Source organism: Asparagus officinalis, chromosome 6 (genome assembly GCF_001876935.1).
Source record: "Asparagus officinalis chromosome 6, Aspof.V1, whole genome shotgun sequence".
NCBI lineage: Eukaryota > Viridiplantae > Streptophyta > Magnoliopsida > Asparagales > Asparagaceae > Asparagus > Asparagus officinalis.
The window spans coordinates 32,818,618-32,836,083 of record NC_033799.1 but is presented as its reverse complement, the minus strand read 5'-3'; the positions used below and the strand labels follow the sequence as shown (position 1 = coordinate 32,836,083).

General features: G+C 33.1%; 1 protein-coding gene across 2 annotated transcripts in view; it reads right to left on the bottom strand.

Annotated features, from left to right (window-relative positions):
* LOC109846412 (peptidyl-prolyl cis-trans isomerase CYP21-1) overlaps window positions 1-15,023 on the bottom strand; it is a 35,967-nt gene extending 20,944 nt beyond the window's left edge. Inside the window, exons 1-2 of one of the 2 annotated variants that reach the window (XM_020415650.1) lie at window positions 14,859-15,023; window positions 5,552-5,630 (exon numbers count right to left, since the gene is read on the bottom strand). In XM_020415650.1, coding sequence (XP_020271239.1) covers window positions 5,552-5,630; window positions 14,859-14,942 — 163 coding nt within the window. In that variant the 5' untranslated portion in view covers window positions 14,943-15,023. The remainder of the gene's footprint in view (window positions 1-5,551; window positions 5,631-14,858) is intronic. The other variant, XM_020415651.1, reaches the window with a different exon arrangement.

Sequence of the window (17,466 nt, the reverse complement as noted above, 5' to 3'; positions counted from 1 at the left end):
TTAATCTCGTAACTTCCACATATGAATAGGTATATGTTTGAAACTTTACCCACGTATTCATATGAACACTTAAAAATGTGTTGAACCACTTTTTGCAGTATATACACATTGCATATTTAATTTTACACCGGTCAAACTGAAACCCAAATTTGTGAATAATTGTGAGGGTCAAATTCAACTCTAATACTAATTGGATTTCAAACCTTCACCAACTGCTTCCAACCGATTTATTTAGTGATTATATATGACTTCTCACTGTATTAGTTAGATTGTAAATTGTGCGATATATCCTATATTTTCTCCTAATCAATTGCACATGCATCTCTAGACCTTAGTGATTAGAATATTGAATGTTTGATGTGATCAACACGGAAGATTTATTATTGTCTTAGTTGATGGATAGTGCAAAAGGGTGATAACTTGCTACCATAAGGGATGTGGATTGTTGAGATATGACAAGTTGACAACATTGTCGAATATTCATGAGAGCAAATGGTCTACTACTCTATGATTTCTAAATTGTATGCTAGGGGTGAAGTTGAGCCTCTCAGATGATTGAGCATGGAGACTAGTCCCTTTCATGAACCGACAACTAGTCCCTTTCATGAACCGACACAGGATTCTTTGTCGAAACAACTAGTCATACAATATAGAAATATCGGGACTAGTTAACGTTGTGTGCAATCAAATTAAAATCTATTATTTTGATAATTAGGTAAATAAGGAATAGAGTAAAGGTACAACCAAACTTTAAGATGATTTACTCTTATTTGGCCACACGACAATCATCGAATGGCGTTGTTAGGTGATTCCCAAAAGGGGGAATAACCTACTATTGCTTGTCCACCTTACGCAAAGTTTATCGTCACCCAATTCCAAACAGCTTATAAAATTCGAGCTAGTGTGTTAGCATTTATTGAAATCGTACACATGCTTGGACCTTGTATATGGCATGATAGTTTAGTTCGTTATGTAGTTTTATGTTAGAATACTGTTAATTTGTCAATCTGAGAACATAAACAAGCTAATCAACTAATGGTGTCAACGAAAGAAGCCAATTGTTTGTTGGATGGTCAATGAGATGAATTAAAAATGCATGATACCTAAAAAAGAAGGATCATTTCCATATTTAAAAATAGTTAATTCTATTTTAACTAAAGTACATTAATCTTGATAATTTTTCTCTCATTTTCCTTAGATAGTTACATGTATCACCTATAACTGATTGTAATAAAGACTTCTAGCAAGCAAAGGATAGGGAGAAAGAAGATTTTCTGGGAAAAATATCTAGGAAAGAGGTGCTGAAAAAATGCAAGGTTAATGAGATTTAGTTAACTTGGATTTAAGTTAATAATTTTTAACATAGAGGGAATCATTTAAGAGAACTTAAAGATATGGGGACCCGGGTACAAATATATCTATGCATATTTGTAACAATTTTCATTCTTACAAAGCCATAGTAAAATTTGAAAAAGTACTAAAAATAGCCTAAAAAGAATCATGTGAGCTGGATAGAAAAATAAAGTAAAGAAAAAAATCAAAATAAGGGATAAAAAGCTTGCAGATGCAGTATAGATTCATAAGTCGTGACGCCCCTGCTAACTCAGAATGTACCCTCAACAATCAATACTAGTCTCCCGTCTGTGACCTTCCATTTGTTGCTTGCTAGTTTCTTCTTATAGAAATTTAAACCCTCTATCCAAAATTTCTCTAATCGTCCTTTTCTCTCTCAAAGTATAACTCTAGATCTCTAACCCTAGCCAAGTCATCTTTGTGATCTTTCCAATAGAGTTTAGATTCAAAGACAATGAAGAGGTCACATGCTCTTTTTAATGGACCGCTAGTTTATTACTGAAATATAGATTCTGAAAGTTCAAAAGATAAGACTTATATCTAATGAAAAAAGTACTGAACCTCTCAAGGACTTCTTTCAATCTTCGTTCGAACTTTATTCACATGATCTTTTATCAAGTTTAATATTAGTATGAGCATCCCTCATCTGTTTAGGTGCCCGATTAAGCAATTCATACTAGAATCCAAATCAAGTAGTGGTTTACTTGATTTACTTTCTGTGTTTTTTTTCCTTCCAATATTTTCAATTTACTCGGAGCGTGTGGATTATGTATTTTTTTAAAAGGGATTAATTTTTTTTATTTTTTTTGGCCTCAACTCAAAAATGTTATCTTTTTTCTCTATCTTTTGTCATGGTTTAACATTTTCTTGTGCTTGAGTTTCTTATGGCTTGACCTCAAAAATCCAGGGTAGGTTTGGATTATGTCAAATAGGTCACATGACAAATATTGCTAGTGCTAAAACAAGCTGCAGGGGGGAGGAGGGGGGAGGCGGGCTTATAAAGCCACTTTTATATAATATAAAGCATAAACTTCATTCCTCACTCACAAGGAAGCAGAGCTCTCTACAATGTCTTACCACTTGGTGATTTCTCTATTCTTGTTGTAGCAATTCTTTTTTCTAGGGAGGTATTCGCTGCTATCTGTGTCAAGTGTCCATGTGTTAATTCTCTATTGCAAACATATTACTCATGGTTATAATAATCTAAATAACCTAACTTAGATAGGTGTGTGATTGTATTTAAGGAATCAGTTTGACTTGAGAAGGTCACATCATTCTAGTGGACAGTTTTATTATTAAAACATAGATTTCAAAAGTAACAAAGATAAATTTTATATTTGATGCCAAAAGTACTAAATCTCTGAAGGACTTCCTCATATCTTAGTTCAAACATTATTCACATGATCTCGTACCAAGTTCAATATCATTATGAGCATCTGTCATTTGTTTAGGTGCCCGACCTAGTAATTCATCATAGAATCTAAGAAAAAATTGTGATTTTCTTATTTCCTTGGTGTATTTCTTGCAATCAACTCCTCTTTCTTTTGGGGTTTGCTTTGAGTGAGTAGATTATGTATGTTTTATGAGTTGCTTGATTTTTATTTATTTATTTGTTGGTCTTAACTCAAAAATATTGTTTGTTTTCTTTCTTTTTTCTAGGTTTATGTTTTCTTATTGTTAAATTTTTTGGCTTCAATTCAAAAAGTCATGGTAGGTTTGTAATATGTTAAAAATAGGTCACATGATAGATAATAAACAAATTCTCTATTGCTAGTGTTATAGCAAAGCGCGGGAGGGGGGGTGGTGGTAGTTATAAAGCCCATGTTTTGTATAACACATAGGCTCCACCCCTTACAAGGAAGAATAGCTCTCTGTAGTATCTTAGTGAGAGGAGCCTTTTCATTTGCCACCCAATGATTTTTCTCTTCGTGTTGTAGCAATTTTTGTTATGGATTTTTTTTTAGATTTCTCAATATTTTAGTGGTCACATGATAGATAACAACACTTCCCATATTTAAGAGGATTTCCCGCTTTCTATGTCATGTATTTATGCACTAATTCTCCACAGTTAACATATTAGTCATTTTTATTATTTTCTAAGTAATCTATTTGAATAACTTCACAGGTACGTGAATGCTGTAAGGAATCGATTTGACCTGAGAAGGTCACATGATTTTCTCAATTAACCGCTAGTCTATTATCAAAACAAAGATTCTGAAAGTACTGGGGATAAATTTATATCTGATGACAAAAGTACTAAATCTCTTTAAGGACTTCCTCAATCTTAGTTCAAACTTTATTCACATGACCGGTTACCAAGTTTAATATTATTACGAGCAACCCTCGTTTGTTCAAATGCTCAATCAAGAAATTTACGGTAGAACCCGAGAAAAAGTTACAATTTTTCTTATTTCTATTGTGTGATTTGTTTTTACAAACAAATTCCTTTTCTTTTGATATTTTAGTTTAAGTGGAGAAAGTAGATATTTTTTTATGAGTTACTTAATTGTTATTCATTTATTTTATGGCCTGAACTGAAAAATGTTGTTTTTTCTTTCTTTTTTGTTAGCTTAACTAAAGAAATATTGTTTTTTTCTCTCTTTTGTCTTGTGTTTGCATTTTTCCGGTTTCAACTGAAAAATTCATGGTAGGTTGGTGATATGTAAAAAGTAGGTCACATTAAAGATATAAAAAATTCTCTGTTGCTAGTGCTTTAACAAAGCAAAGAGAAGATAGCAGAAAGGCTATAAAACACTTTCTTTGTATAATACAAAGCATATGCTCCATTGCTTATAAGGGAGCATAGCTCCCTGCATTGCCTTAGAGAGGAGCTCTTGCGTTTACTACTTGGTGATTTCTCTATTTTTATTGTAATAATTTTTCTTATGGATTTTTTAGAGATTGCTTAATATTTTTAGAGTTTATTCAACTGAAATATTTCTTTTTTGTTTGTTTCATTTGGAGAGGTATCCCTACTTTCTATGTCATGTATCTATGTACTAATTCTCTTGTCGAGATACAATGTTATTATTTTCTAAATAACCTGACTGGATAATTGGATAGGATCATAATTGTCGTTAAAAAAATGGTTTGACCTAAGAGACTATAAGATGGCCAATGTGATTGGAACGAAAGAAAACATAAAGAAGATTGAGGAGGTTTTGGGAGATTATTTTGAAGGCTGCTGATTGCTAGAAGAGACACTAGCTCACTCCTCTTTCGACTATCTATTTAAGCCAGAGATCACTGACGAGAGATTGGAGTTCATGGGTGATGCCAATCTCGATTTCCTTGTTCCTTGTTAGGTGATCACAATGTACCATAATCATGCCCCCGGTCCATTAACTTTCCTTCGTGTTGGTAATCTTTACATCGAGAAACTTGCATGTGTCATTGTTTGCTCTGGTCTTTATCTCTATCTTCAGCACAAGCACCACAACTTGATCACATGTATTGATACAAAGGACAATCCATTAAACTAGCTAGCTGACTTATTCTTAATGAATGATAGGCTTCAATGCATTTATGTAGGATTGTAATATCATCACAACTATCTTTTTACATATATTCGTATAGTTTCTGCTTATCAGGAAGCATAATTATTTATAATAAATATCACACATATCCATATAGTTTCTGCTTATCAAGAAACACAACTACAGATAATAGATATCACATGACTTTAGATGATTAAGAAATAGAAGAAAAACCAAGGAACAATCATGATTTTTTTTTCTAAAAAGATGTAATGTGCAACAACCTATAGGGTGAATTATTTATGTGTTGAGAATATTTTGAAAAGAAAATATATCGATTAAAGCATATAATAAGTTATAATTCAAAGGCCTTCAACTTTTGGGTTCTATGGTAGAAATAATATTTCACATATCCTAACATTAATCGGGTTGAAAATAAACTGGACACTACATTTTCAAACATTATGACTACAGTCTCTTACTTTATTTCTGTTAGAAAAAGTCCTAATATTTGCATGATGATCACATCATGTATATGCTATCTGAGAAATAAAAAAGATGGATCAAGTGAAAAGAGATGGATAATCTTTTTGGAAAATTAAGGTATGACAAATATTTGATGTTATGCTCAAAATCTGACTAGTTCTAGATCTGAATTCAACAAATTAAAGCTAACATACCACATGTTAGTAAAAAAATTGACATACTACATTACTACATACCTATATGTTGTCCATCAATATCAACATCCAAGTAAACTCTGTGTGTGATTTCATGAATTTTTTCCGCTTCAAATCCCCCCTAAGAAAATAAAGCAAATTATGATACAATATTTCAAGAAATGTGATTTTTATTTTTTTTAAGAAATATTACATCTATACTTTATGCTAAAACTTTGTAAATGAGGTGCTATGATAAAAAAATGAAAGAAAGATTCAATTATACATTAGCATCCCACCAAAAACATTAGTAGCTTCACACTCATGGAAGTACATAATTTATATCTCATTATCATTCTTACTATAAAAGCGGAAAAACTGAATAAAAATGCCCTTTCCTTTTATTTCCTTTTTCTGAGGAATAAGCTTTGATTTTTTAGATATCAATTAATATATAGTGTTAACTACAGAGTATGAACAAAAACAGCACATAATGTAGAATATAAAAGAAAAATAAACAACCAATTGATTTTCAATCCAAAGTAGCCAAAGCATTTAAGTCCATGGTAAATGTGCAAAAATCTGCATGTGATAAACATGTCATATGATCTCTCTCGTCTTTATATATAATGCAAGAAGGGGGTGAAGCCAATTATCGCTGATTTATCTCTTTTAAAAAGCCAATTGTGTTTTTAGTATTCACTTGTATGACTTTATGTTGTATTTTTTATCCATAATATTACTTTTTTGCTGGGAAGATGTATTACGGGAGATGTATTACTTAGTTTTAATGCAGTGTACATGCAAACAGTAAAGCAGATTTACACATTGTACAATTGCACATTCATTTCTATTAAAATAAAGTCTTACGTCACGACAATTATGTAAGTGGACATCATAGGATAAGCTAGCCTCCATCTCATAGAAGTTACGAAGATAATTGGTCAAATAAGCTTGCATGGATGCCAAATTGTGTTTCCCTAGCACATGTAGCTTTTGAAACTATTAGTCATTTCATCACTCGTTAACCCTTATAATCTATCAAAAATCTCTTTCTTACCATTATATTCTTCCATCTAATCCTTTAAGAGTTCCAAAATAGACATTATTGAATATTTCTTTGTTTCATTGTCGAATATCATCTCTTTCTAGAAATCCTAACCAAATTATTAAAGTTCAATCTAATCCAAACTAAGCTTCATCCACCAAGCTTAGAGTCAAGCATGCTCTAGAACCAAGATCAAATAATTCATGCCAAACTTTGGTTTCATATTAGTAGATCTCTAGATTATGTCGCTCAGGCATAACATCAACACAGCAAGGTTTTAAATATCGGATCTCGGGGAAATATCGGATGGCCAAAATTCATATCGGATTGCGGATATCGGGGAAATATCGGGGTTATGTGATAAATATCGGAATGCCATAATGAATGTTTGCATACATAGTATAATACATTAAAATGTAATCTCAACATATGTAATTAAATTTAAGTATACAAAATATGAATAATATATGTTTAGGATCACTAATCAACCTTCTAAAACAAACAAAAGTGCAAAGCAGCGTTGCAACATTGGATCTGCTTTTTTTAGGGCAAAATATCATTTGATATAATGGGAAAATCTTGATATCTCGCCCAAAAATTCCAAACACGGTATAATATTTTGCAACAAACTATATAAAAAGATATATTAGTCCACATATCGGCTAATATATCGGTCATATCGGGGATTTATCACTCAAAATAGCCAAAAAGTGGTAAAGGATATTTAAAGACCATATCGGTTGCGGTAAGCCCTGTAACAGGATATATCGGGGGATATATCGGGTCATGTCGGGGATATTTAAAACAATGCAACACAGTGTAACTCGCCTAGCTCACTACCCACAAAGATATAAAAATTATATAGGAAGCTGTATTCACACATTGTGCTTTCTATTTCTAGAATGACCAAAGTGTTGGGCAAGCATTAAAACCTCATAATGTTTTTGATCAAGGATAATTAGAAGATTGTCCTACTAAAATCAACATGGAAAAGGAAAACATGAAATTCCAACAATATTACATAAGATTTTGCAACAAATTATAGAAAGACAGTCTACTAATAGTCATGACATCATGGTTCATACAACTGTAGAGGAACCTAAAAAGATTATTAACTTCTAAAAGTAGATAATGAAAATTGTAACATGATAATTTGCATGCTTTCCTTTAAAACCAAACTTACAGAGCCATTGAAAGATTTAAGACATAGGTACAATGCAAAATGTTTCATTAATCGCTAGCCACAATGGAGTTTTTCCTCATTTAGCGGTTAATGGTGCTAAAAGAAGATGACCATACTCATTATAACATCATAAGTCTTATAGTTTTGACTTGTGTTCTGCTTCGTTGTTGGCCTCTAGTCCATCTCAAAGACTTAAACTAAATCTATTATTTATAGAAAATCTATCATCTTTCGCCTACCTGTAGACCTTTTCTAGTCTAAGAAATTGGAGGACACTTGCCGATTGAAATCCACTCTTTAAGTTCATAAATTTCTTAAGACAGAAATTGGCACTAATTGAGTGTTGTCACTACATCGAGTTATAAAATTTTATCAATCTTTTATAGAACCTTACTCCATAACCAACCCGTGTTGATGACAAAAGTCTTTGATGAACATGATAATGATCTCTCACGGCTAAAATTTAAGAATGACGTCCGTAAGCATGCAAGCATGACATGCCTACAAGATTTATAGTTCTATAGAAGTTCAAAATCCAACCCTTAATACCACGAAAAATTGGAAATCCCAGTTACGTTCTATATCATGTAACCGAGAAATGGGTTTGTTAACAAGAAGGTTTGTGTTTTTGTAGGGTGTCATTGCTCTTTGCCTGGCTAAGAATGGTCACCATATCGGGTAAGCTATATATACAATCACCCTACCTTAAGAGGATGCAAGAATTTTTTTTCTTCACTCTCTAGATTAAACATGTGAAATACTAATAAGAGAAGCAGAAGACCAACGATCTTGTCCAAATTAATGTACCTACTAAAATTAGATCGAGTAAAATTCACAAACAAGTGAAATACTAATAAGAGAAGCAGAAGACCAACGACCTTGTCCAAATTAATGTACCTACTAAAATTAGATCTAGTAAAATCCACTAACCCATAACCCAAAACATAAAAGCCTTGACAAAGTTTCAAGCTCCTTAATTTCACTAATAACAAAAAATATTTCTAGAATGTAAAAGAATAAAAGAAGTAGATCATAGAGATTGCAAGATTAAATGATTAGAAACTAGCGTAAAATAAGGGGAAAATCTATAAATTTTTTTAACAATTGTTGGGGTTTATATGAGTAAATGGGCAAGATAACATAATTTTATCCTTACTTTAGTTTGCCCCTACAATATGTAGCATAATTCCTCCGACAAAGGAGTGGCATGTCAGACATACCAGAGCTAGGCCTATTTATTTAGGCAAATGGGTTAAAAACTCCTACTTTAGTCTACCCATTTAGATAAATAAGTTAACCTTATTCTTGCTTCATATAAAGGTAACAACATAAAGTGCAAACATGTTTACTTTTATCCATAGCTACCCCCTACTTTTAGCTAAATATATGCACTAGTTTTAGCCTTTGATCAGGTTAAATATTTGTGGAAGGAAATGGCAAAATATATGCCTAAACATTTCATTAATGACAAAGTAGATTTCTTCTCTTTTTCTTTTAGAAAAGTGGAAGGCGAAGCTTTAGAAATTTTATAGAGGCATAAGTTTCTAAACGTGAGGCGTAAGGCTCATAAATTAATTATATTGACTTTAAACTTTATAAATAAGTGTATTATATATAGTGGTAATAACTATATTCAGGTCTTTTAGACATGGAAAGGGTTGGAATAGGATAAATGTTGACTGTTTACAATAAACTATGCTACATCTGCAATATGTCTATTTTCTATACTGCATGGCTACGTTGAAGACATATGGCATAACTTTACAGTTTCTTATTAAAAAATTAAATTTAGATACTATATTCACTCAATATTCCACATAAGAAAATGAACAAGCATGTAAAAATAAGAAATTGTGCACGTGTAGGTGTATGTGATAGATATAAAAGAAGAAATGAAACATAAATTAAAGGTGACTAAAATGGATACTAACTATAGATATCAAGATAATCACTACCACAAAACACACAAGCATATTATGCTTTATTATTTGTTATTTGAATTAGAGGGGGAATGTTTTTATGTATATAAGTCATTTTTCTCGTAAAACATCACGAGAACATGACTTCAAGTCAAGTATTGGCCTTTGGCCCTTTATATATATAACTCAGGGTATTAGGTATGCGCTTATATACACTTTATATTCTCCATCCAATTTCCCTTTGTTAAACCCTATATTTATCAATTTATTAAAGTGATTGTGCATGAAATGTTATGCACTAAGTCACTAACCACAAGGTTACCGTGTATCGACTTTCGTAAAAGTATGAAAAATAACCGTGATCTAGAAAATGCCTAATCAAAGATGGGTGCACCATCTAGTCGATGCTATAATAATAGTAGTAATAATAATAATAATAATAATAATAATAATAATAATAATAATAAGTCACTAACCACAAGGTTACCGTGTATCGACTTTCGTAAAAGTATGAAAAATAACCGTGATCTAGAAAATGCCTAATCAAAGATGGGTGCACCATCTAGTCGATGCTATAATAATAGTAGTAATAATAATAATAATAATAATAATAATAATAATAATAATAATAATAATAATAATAATAGTTAACAGAAAACCTCACACCAGGATATCGATGTCCAGGGTGTAGCTATGCTATGATAGCACGCTTATAACTCAATCTAAATTTACAGAAATACATATAAATTTATGGAAGAGAAAAGATTGAGATTGACTCTTAGAAATGAATATACCACCGATACAGTTACACTAGAAATGAATATAACACACATTCAGTTGCACAAAGAAACATGAAATCAATCTAAAATTTAGAGTTGTCAGACAAACAAGTTAAGGTAGCATCATAGTAAAAATAAATGCTCATTAAGAGTAGAAGTATCAGACCTATGACAGAATTACAGAATTACATAGGATGACTATTTTTTTCAATTTCAATAAAAAGAAGTAGGGACGCCTTGAAGTTCGACAAAAAGAAGACGAATAAATATGGAAATATTTTAGTTTAATAAAAAAATCATTTCCTAAAATTATGTCCTAATTTTAAAGTGTAAGATTCAAGATAGAAGCACATAATGAGATTAAAAACACACACTTCAGTTATGCTTCAACTGGTGAGGTTTATTTTTTTAGGTAAAAATCGCTTTTCTTCTATACTTCAAGGTGGTTACCCTTGAATTACGTGTGCTTTGGAGCATGCCTTAGAAAAAGTTTTCCAAAGATTAACAGACGCATGTGCACACGCACACAAATTACCAAAAGATAGATACAGTTTGCAACTGTACAACTAACAAAAATAAAGAAAAGCAATAGGAAAATATACGTGCAGAGGGTAAGGTTGAGGAATCATGTAATGGAAATGCAAAACAGATTCTCACATCTCCTCGATCTCCTCTTTCTAGAAAAGTTTTGTAATAGCCTAAATTATATATTATGTATACACACCATATGTCGTAAATCGTTGAATGTAGCCACTTGGATGCATTTCTATATGATCTAAAACAGTTTCTTGTTTCTTTGACCAATCTACATTTGAAATTTGACTTTGTCCAATATAAGAGAATGATCCCCATTGGAGAGTTTGGAGAATTTCATGAGCAATTTGAATTTTCAACTCTAGTTGGCCAAGTGTGAGGCCCACACAAATTGTTATTAGTTTATCCTATGAAAATAAGGCCATTTGACCTAGTTCAAACCTTTTCTTTTAGCTCACGGTTATTTGTGAAGGAAAAGATGAGAATTGGGGATCTTCAAGAGATCTATGTAGAAGCATGTGAATTATTGCCTTCTTTTTCTCAAGTAGCTGATCAATTCCTTTTCCAATCGATGGTTTCTTAGTAGTATTCTCTATTAGATTGTAAGTTTATGCTCAATTACTTGTTGTAGTTTTGGATTGTGAGTTTATTAGATCAATTCAGTGATTCCAGTTCATTCATATACTAGAATCATCATAACTTTATCATCTAATATATGATCCTTCTTTCTTGTTGACGGTGATAAATTCATGACAGATTAATTGATTTTAGTTGTTTTCAATATTGTTTTATGAATCTTGAGGGTTTCAGATGAGATTGTCCATGAATTTCATAATCATGGTCCCCAAATCTTGAATCTATCAGTTTTGATATTCAAATTGATATATTTTGATGTAGATCTGTTTATGTATGATAGATGCAATGGAGATTCGATTTTGATGAGGATTGGATTGATTACTTGTTGAGACCAGATCATTGTTCTTGTTTCATAGTACTATTATTATGCTCAAAACATGAAGATCCATTGTCAAACCACACAAATGACTTGAATTACACTGAAAATATCTTATTCTTGATCATTGATGTAATTCTAAAATGCTTAATTATTAGTACAAGAAGTGTCTGTTTTTTGGCTGATAGACACAAACAATAGTCTCTTAAGTCTTTGCCTAAACATCAGTTTTCTATGTACATGAACAACAACCTGCTGCGTCTTTGGGTATTCGATAGACAAAGACCCTCAACTCTTTGAGTCTGCTTAAACAAAGTCAGAATATTGATTTTCATAGTATTCATAAAGAAGCACGGAGCTATAGACATTTGCTGAGTGCTTCAACAGACATGGAATGCTGACACTCAGCATCTGTTAAAGTACAATCAGTAAGTTCCTTTGCTATTCATCTCAGAGAAGCAAGAAAAGTCTAAGACATTCGACTATTTCATTGTTCTCAACGATACACAGTGAAAATTGCTCATGTTGATCTGTGTCTTATATTGCTTTTACAGACAGTTTATACCTGCCTACTTGTTGGCAACATGACTACACACTAGATCACATTCTTGTTAATTATACATCCTTCACATGATGTGATCATACACATTTTCCTATATGTGCCACATTGTAGCATGATTATACTTGCTGACAACCTAGTAAATGATAATCTTACCTTAATAACACGTAAGGTGCGCACTACGTGTGACTGTACATGATTACAAGCGGTAACATGAGAATGTCAGGTATGTCCTTACTGACATGAACTTGAGATTTATTGATGGGGTACATGTCTAGTAAGAAGGAAACATCTTCACTATGATTGATTGTGGCATTGTGCAATTGAGATGTGATAACTGGAAACAAATTGATATTTTGTGGTACAATAGCTATTGAGGTACTTCAGACCAACTGATTGTTGGTATAAGTTGTATCAAGTCATAACATGTCTTCATTTGAGATTCACGACCACATATCGTTTTAGAGTTCCAAGCATGGGTGACATTATGAGATGAAGTGGGTGATCACTAGATGGTCGATGATTGAGTTCATCTACATCTGATCCATGAATATTGCATGAAAACCATCTGAAAACTAGTGAGCAACATTTCAAGTGTTATGATCTGATAAAATGATCATATATGAGTAATAAAGGGGGATTGATAAAGAGGAGTATTTCCAACAAGCTCAAGTGAGATATGGGCTTAGTGATTACCATATTTATCAAATCCACCACTTGTTCATTACCTCTTGTTGCTTTGCCTTGATCTTGATTTAGGTAATATTGTCATTACTTTCCAAACAAGACTCATGAAATATGATGAACACACTTGACATCATTACACCTATCACATGCTTAGGTTTATAATTTACTAGTATTAATGACTCTATTGTGCAAACTTGCTCTTTTATGATATTGTTCACACGAACGTTGCTCACTACATATCTATTGCTGCATATCCAAGCCATGCTCATGTATATCATATTGCATCTTCTATATATGTGCATGCTTATCTTCCTTCATTTTACTGCTTGGTTGTTAGCTTGCTGCGAGACCTAGAATTACTTGTCCAAATTCAGATCTTGAGACTACACTACAGTATCACCTTTATTTGCAGGAGCAGCAGAGCTCAAGTAACACTTACAAATGCCTTACGCTTATCCCTTTATCCTTTTACCTATGTACATCTTTTACATTTGGATATCTGCTAAGACTGCTATATTCCCTAGTGGCTATGGGACATTTGACACTACGCTCCAATTTAGAGATGCCTTGTTAATTTTCTCATGGCCACTGTCCTAACTCTGTTATCTCTTTATCTTGTTGAGACATCTAAGCCTTGCTTCTGGTGTTCATTCATGCTGATATACGGATATATATATATGATTATTGTGTATTTGGTTGTGCATGTTCTAGTTATATTGATTGAGACTCGTAGGTGTCTGCATGTGGATGTTGTTTGGTCCTTGTGCATACACTGCCCACTGAGTTACACTTTGTGTGTGTATTGTGGTAGCGGGGCGTGAACTAAACCTCCATGAGCTCAACAACTTTCATTCTCTAATAAATCTTTCATTAAGATATAGATCTCAGATAAATAGTAAAATTAAAATATTATTCTGTGTCATATGATAATTTTCAGAGTTACTATAATATGACCGAGTCCCCTCAAAAAGTTGGTTTGGGTATTTAAACAACTTTGATTAGAGAAAACCCAAAAGTAAAGAATCATGTAATTCTTTAGAGACCTGAAACTACAACACAAAAAATATAAGATTTTCATCGTATCTCTAATTAAGGATGGTGACATTCAAATTCAAGACCAAATCCTCCGAAAACTGCTCTTTGAATATAAATCATTACACTTGCATACCTACCTACCTTAGTACATACATATATACGTAAATACGTACACAAATACATGTGCATATGTATGTATGCATGCCCGCACATTCACGTACCTACATATATAGCACCTCAAAAACAGTTGGGAGATCCTTACCTTACACTTACAGCATAACATTACTAATTATTCCTATGAAAGATATATGAACGCAAAACACCAACATCAACAGCCCAAAAAGGCTCATCACAATTACTTTACAATCACCACCTCAACATTCTCCTTGTTCTTGCTCTCAGTTTACTAATTTTCAAAGCACCAGTAACCCCTCTTTCTTAATATTCGCACATTGGCTCCTACACGTATATCTTTTGGAAGTTCATACATGAACTCAAACTAATTCATTCTTTCAAATTTTGGAAAAAATTAACTGCCTTTGTTAGATCATGAGAAAAACCCACTTGAGATCTTGAGAACAGGGTCAAAATTAAGGAGACCCAGAAATTAAAACCCCCAAGTGGAATCATTTTGCATCGAATGCGAAAGAAAGGTAAAGGATAGAGAGAGAAACCTGAGCTTTTCGCTTCTGAGAGATTGAGAAAGCAATGAAGAGAAATCCGACGACTAAGAATCCAATAATCGCTCTTCGAAGCATGATACCAGTCCTCTTTGATTTGCTCACATTCGTCTTCTCAAATCTCTTCTTCACTGCTCGCTTTGATAATAGGTTTTACTGTTGACTGTTTGCTGTTGAGAGGTAACATGGGCCAGGCCAACTAAGGCCCAATATCATTGTAGTCCTGTACATCACAAGTACAACGGACTCATCCGCTGCATTGGCTGGGAGGTAAAAAGTTTAAGCATTTGATATAAAAAAATATACAAGTATTAATCCCATACTCACAAGGGTTAGTTTTGATTTATTTAGTTTATATATATTTATTTATACGCCTTTCGAATATGTTATGGTATCTTAGTGTAATAAGAGATATAATTAATTATATTTTTTTAGATTATAACTTACATATCATCTATTAACTAACAAATTCAATGCTTATGAAAGAAAAGGCAATGATAATCTCTTTATTATGAGAAGATGATAATAGAGTTTTTTAATCAGTTAAAGTAGATAGTTTGAATGATAGTGTTTATCTTAAATAAATGGGAAAATGTGTCTAGGCCCTAAAAGTAGAAAGTTCATGTGACCCGCCCCCTTGTATTCTGGCCTATGTGTATAAGCCCCAAATACACACTGTATTTGTGTTAAGGCCCCAAAGTATCGGACCCTGAGAAAAGCCCAACAAAAGTTACAAATTTACCCTTTGGTTTGATTGAGCTTGGTAACTGTGCTCATCCCTTTAACCCCATCTCATCTCTCTCTCTCTCTCTCTCTCTCTCTCTCTCTCTCTCTCTCCTGGAAGGCGAAGGCGAGGACGGTGGTCATGGAGTCGAAGGTTGGGGAGTCATCTTGGAAACAGCTCGTGAACGCGGGTTCAACGACAAACACGGAACATGGTCCGGTGGGACCCGCGAGCTAACGGAGCCCGGAGCTTTGGTCCGATGCATCGTTGTTCTCCCCTTTCTAAGTTACGGAATATCTTTACCAAAATCAATGTCTTAATCAAGATAGTGCTCTTGTTTTCTTGTAATTTATGAAGGGAATCGATATTGGGTTTTTGTAGTTTTTCTCTTTCATTTAATTGAAATGGGATCTCCTTGGATTCTTGAACAGCAGTTTGGGTTTTCCTTTAATGCCTTTTTCTTGTGTGATTTGGTGATTGACAGAGTTTTGTATAAGAGATTAATAGCAGAAATTTTCAAAAGCTCACATTGAATCTTCAGGCATATCGACATTTAGCTAAAAATTGAAGACAATGTGATTAAAAGTCGACTAAAGAATCTAAGAACCTGTGAATTTGAAAGTGGGGACAAGGAAAATTAGAACTATGAATGTTTATTCTAAGGGCTGTCATGTTAGTTCTAAGGGCTGGAATGTTAGTTCTAAGGGCTGAACTGTTAGTTCTAAAGGCTGGACTGTTAGTTCTAAGGACTGGACTGTTAGTTCTACCAGCTTTCATGTTAGTTCCGTCATCTCTTACGTTAGTTCTACCCGTTTTCATGGTAGTTCTGTTATCTCCTTCGTTAGTTCTGTTCGCTGCCATGTTAGTTCTGTCCGTTCTACCTTCTTTATGATAACATTATAAACAATAATATCAGGATGAACACCATTTTTAAGCATCATTCTATAAAGTTTAAACTCAGCAATTAGATTGCTATGCTTGCACAAGCAATCGACCAAACTGCAGTATGCTACGGCATCTGGCATAAATCCCCTCCTTAGTATTTAAAAGAAAATTATTGCTGCTTCCTTCAACATTCCCTGCACAGCCATTCCCTTGAGAAGGACGGTGAAAGTAACTATATCAGGTATGAGCTTGTGTACTCCCAATTGTCTATAGATTTTATGTTGGTGAAAGTAACTACATGAATTAGAACTAGAACTAACATGAAGTGAGTTACAATCAACATAAAATGAGTTAGAACTAACAAAGAGCACAAGAGCCTAAAACTAACATGAATTAGAACTAGAACTAACATGCAGTGGGTTAGAACTAACATGAATTAGAACTAGAACTAACATGCAATGGGTTAGACAAAGAACGAGTTAGAACTAACATGAATTAGAACTAGAACTAACAAAGAGCAAGTTAGAACTAACTTTAAGTGAGTTAGAACTAACAAAGAGCAAGTTAGAACTAACTTTAAGTGAGTTAGAACTAACAAAGAGCAAGTTAGAACTAACAAAGAGCAAATTAGAACTAACTTTAAGTGAGTTAGAACTAACAAAGAGCAAATTAGAACTAACTTTAAGTGAGTTAGAACTAACAAAGAGCAAGTTAGAACTAACTTTAAGTAAGTTAGAACTAACAAAGAGCAAGTTGGAACCAACATAAAATTAGTTAGAACTAACAAAGAGCCCAAGAGTTCCAAGGCCCAAGACCCAATCAATCAAAGACTTTTAAATATATATTGTAGGTGTAGGGGTTTGAACTCTTGACCTCCTCTCCAAATTACCAAGCTTTACCACTAGACCAAGTAGCCAAAGTATTAATGCTAGTTCCACTTAAAGTTAGCTCTTACTTGCCATTAGAACTAACATGAAATAAGTTAGAACTAGC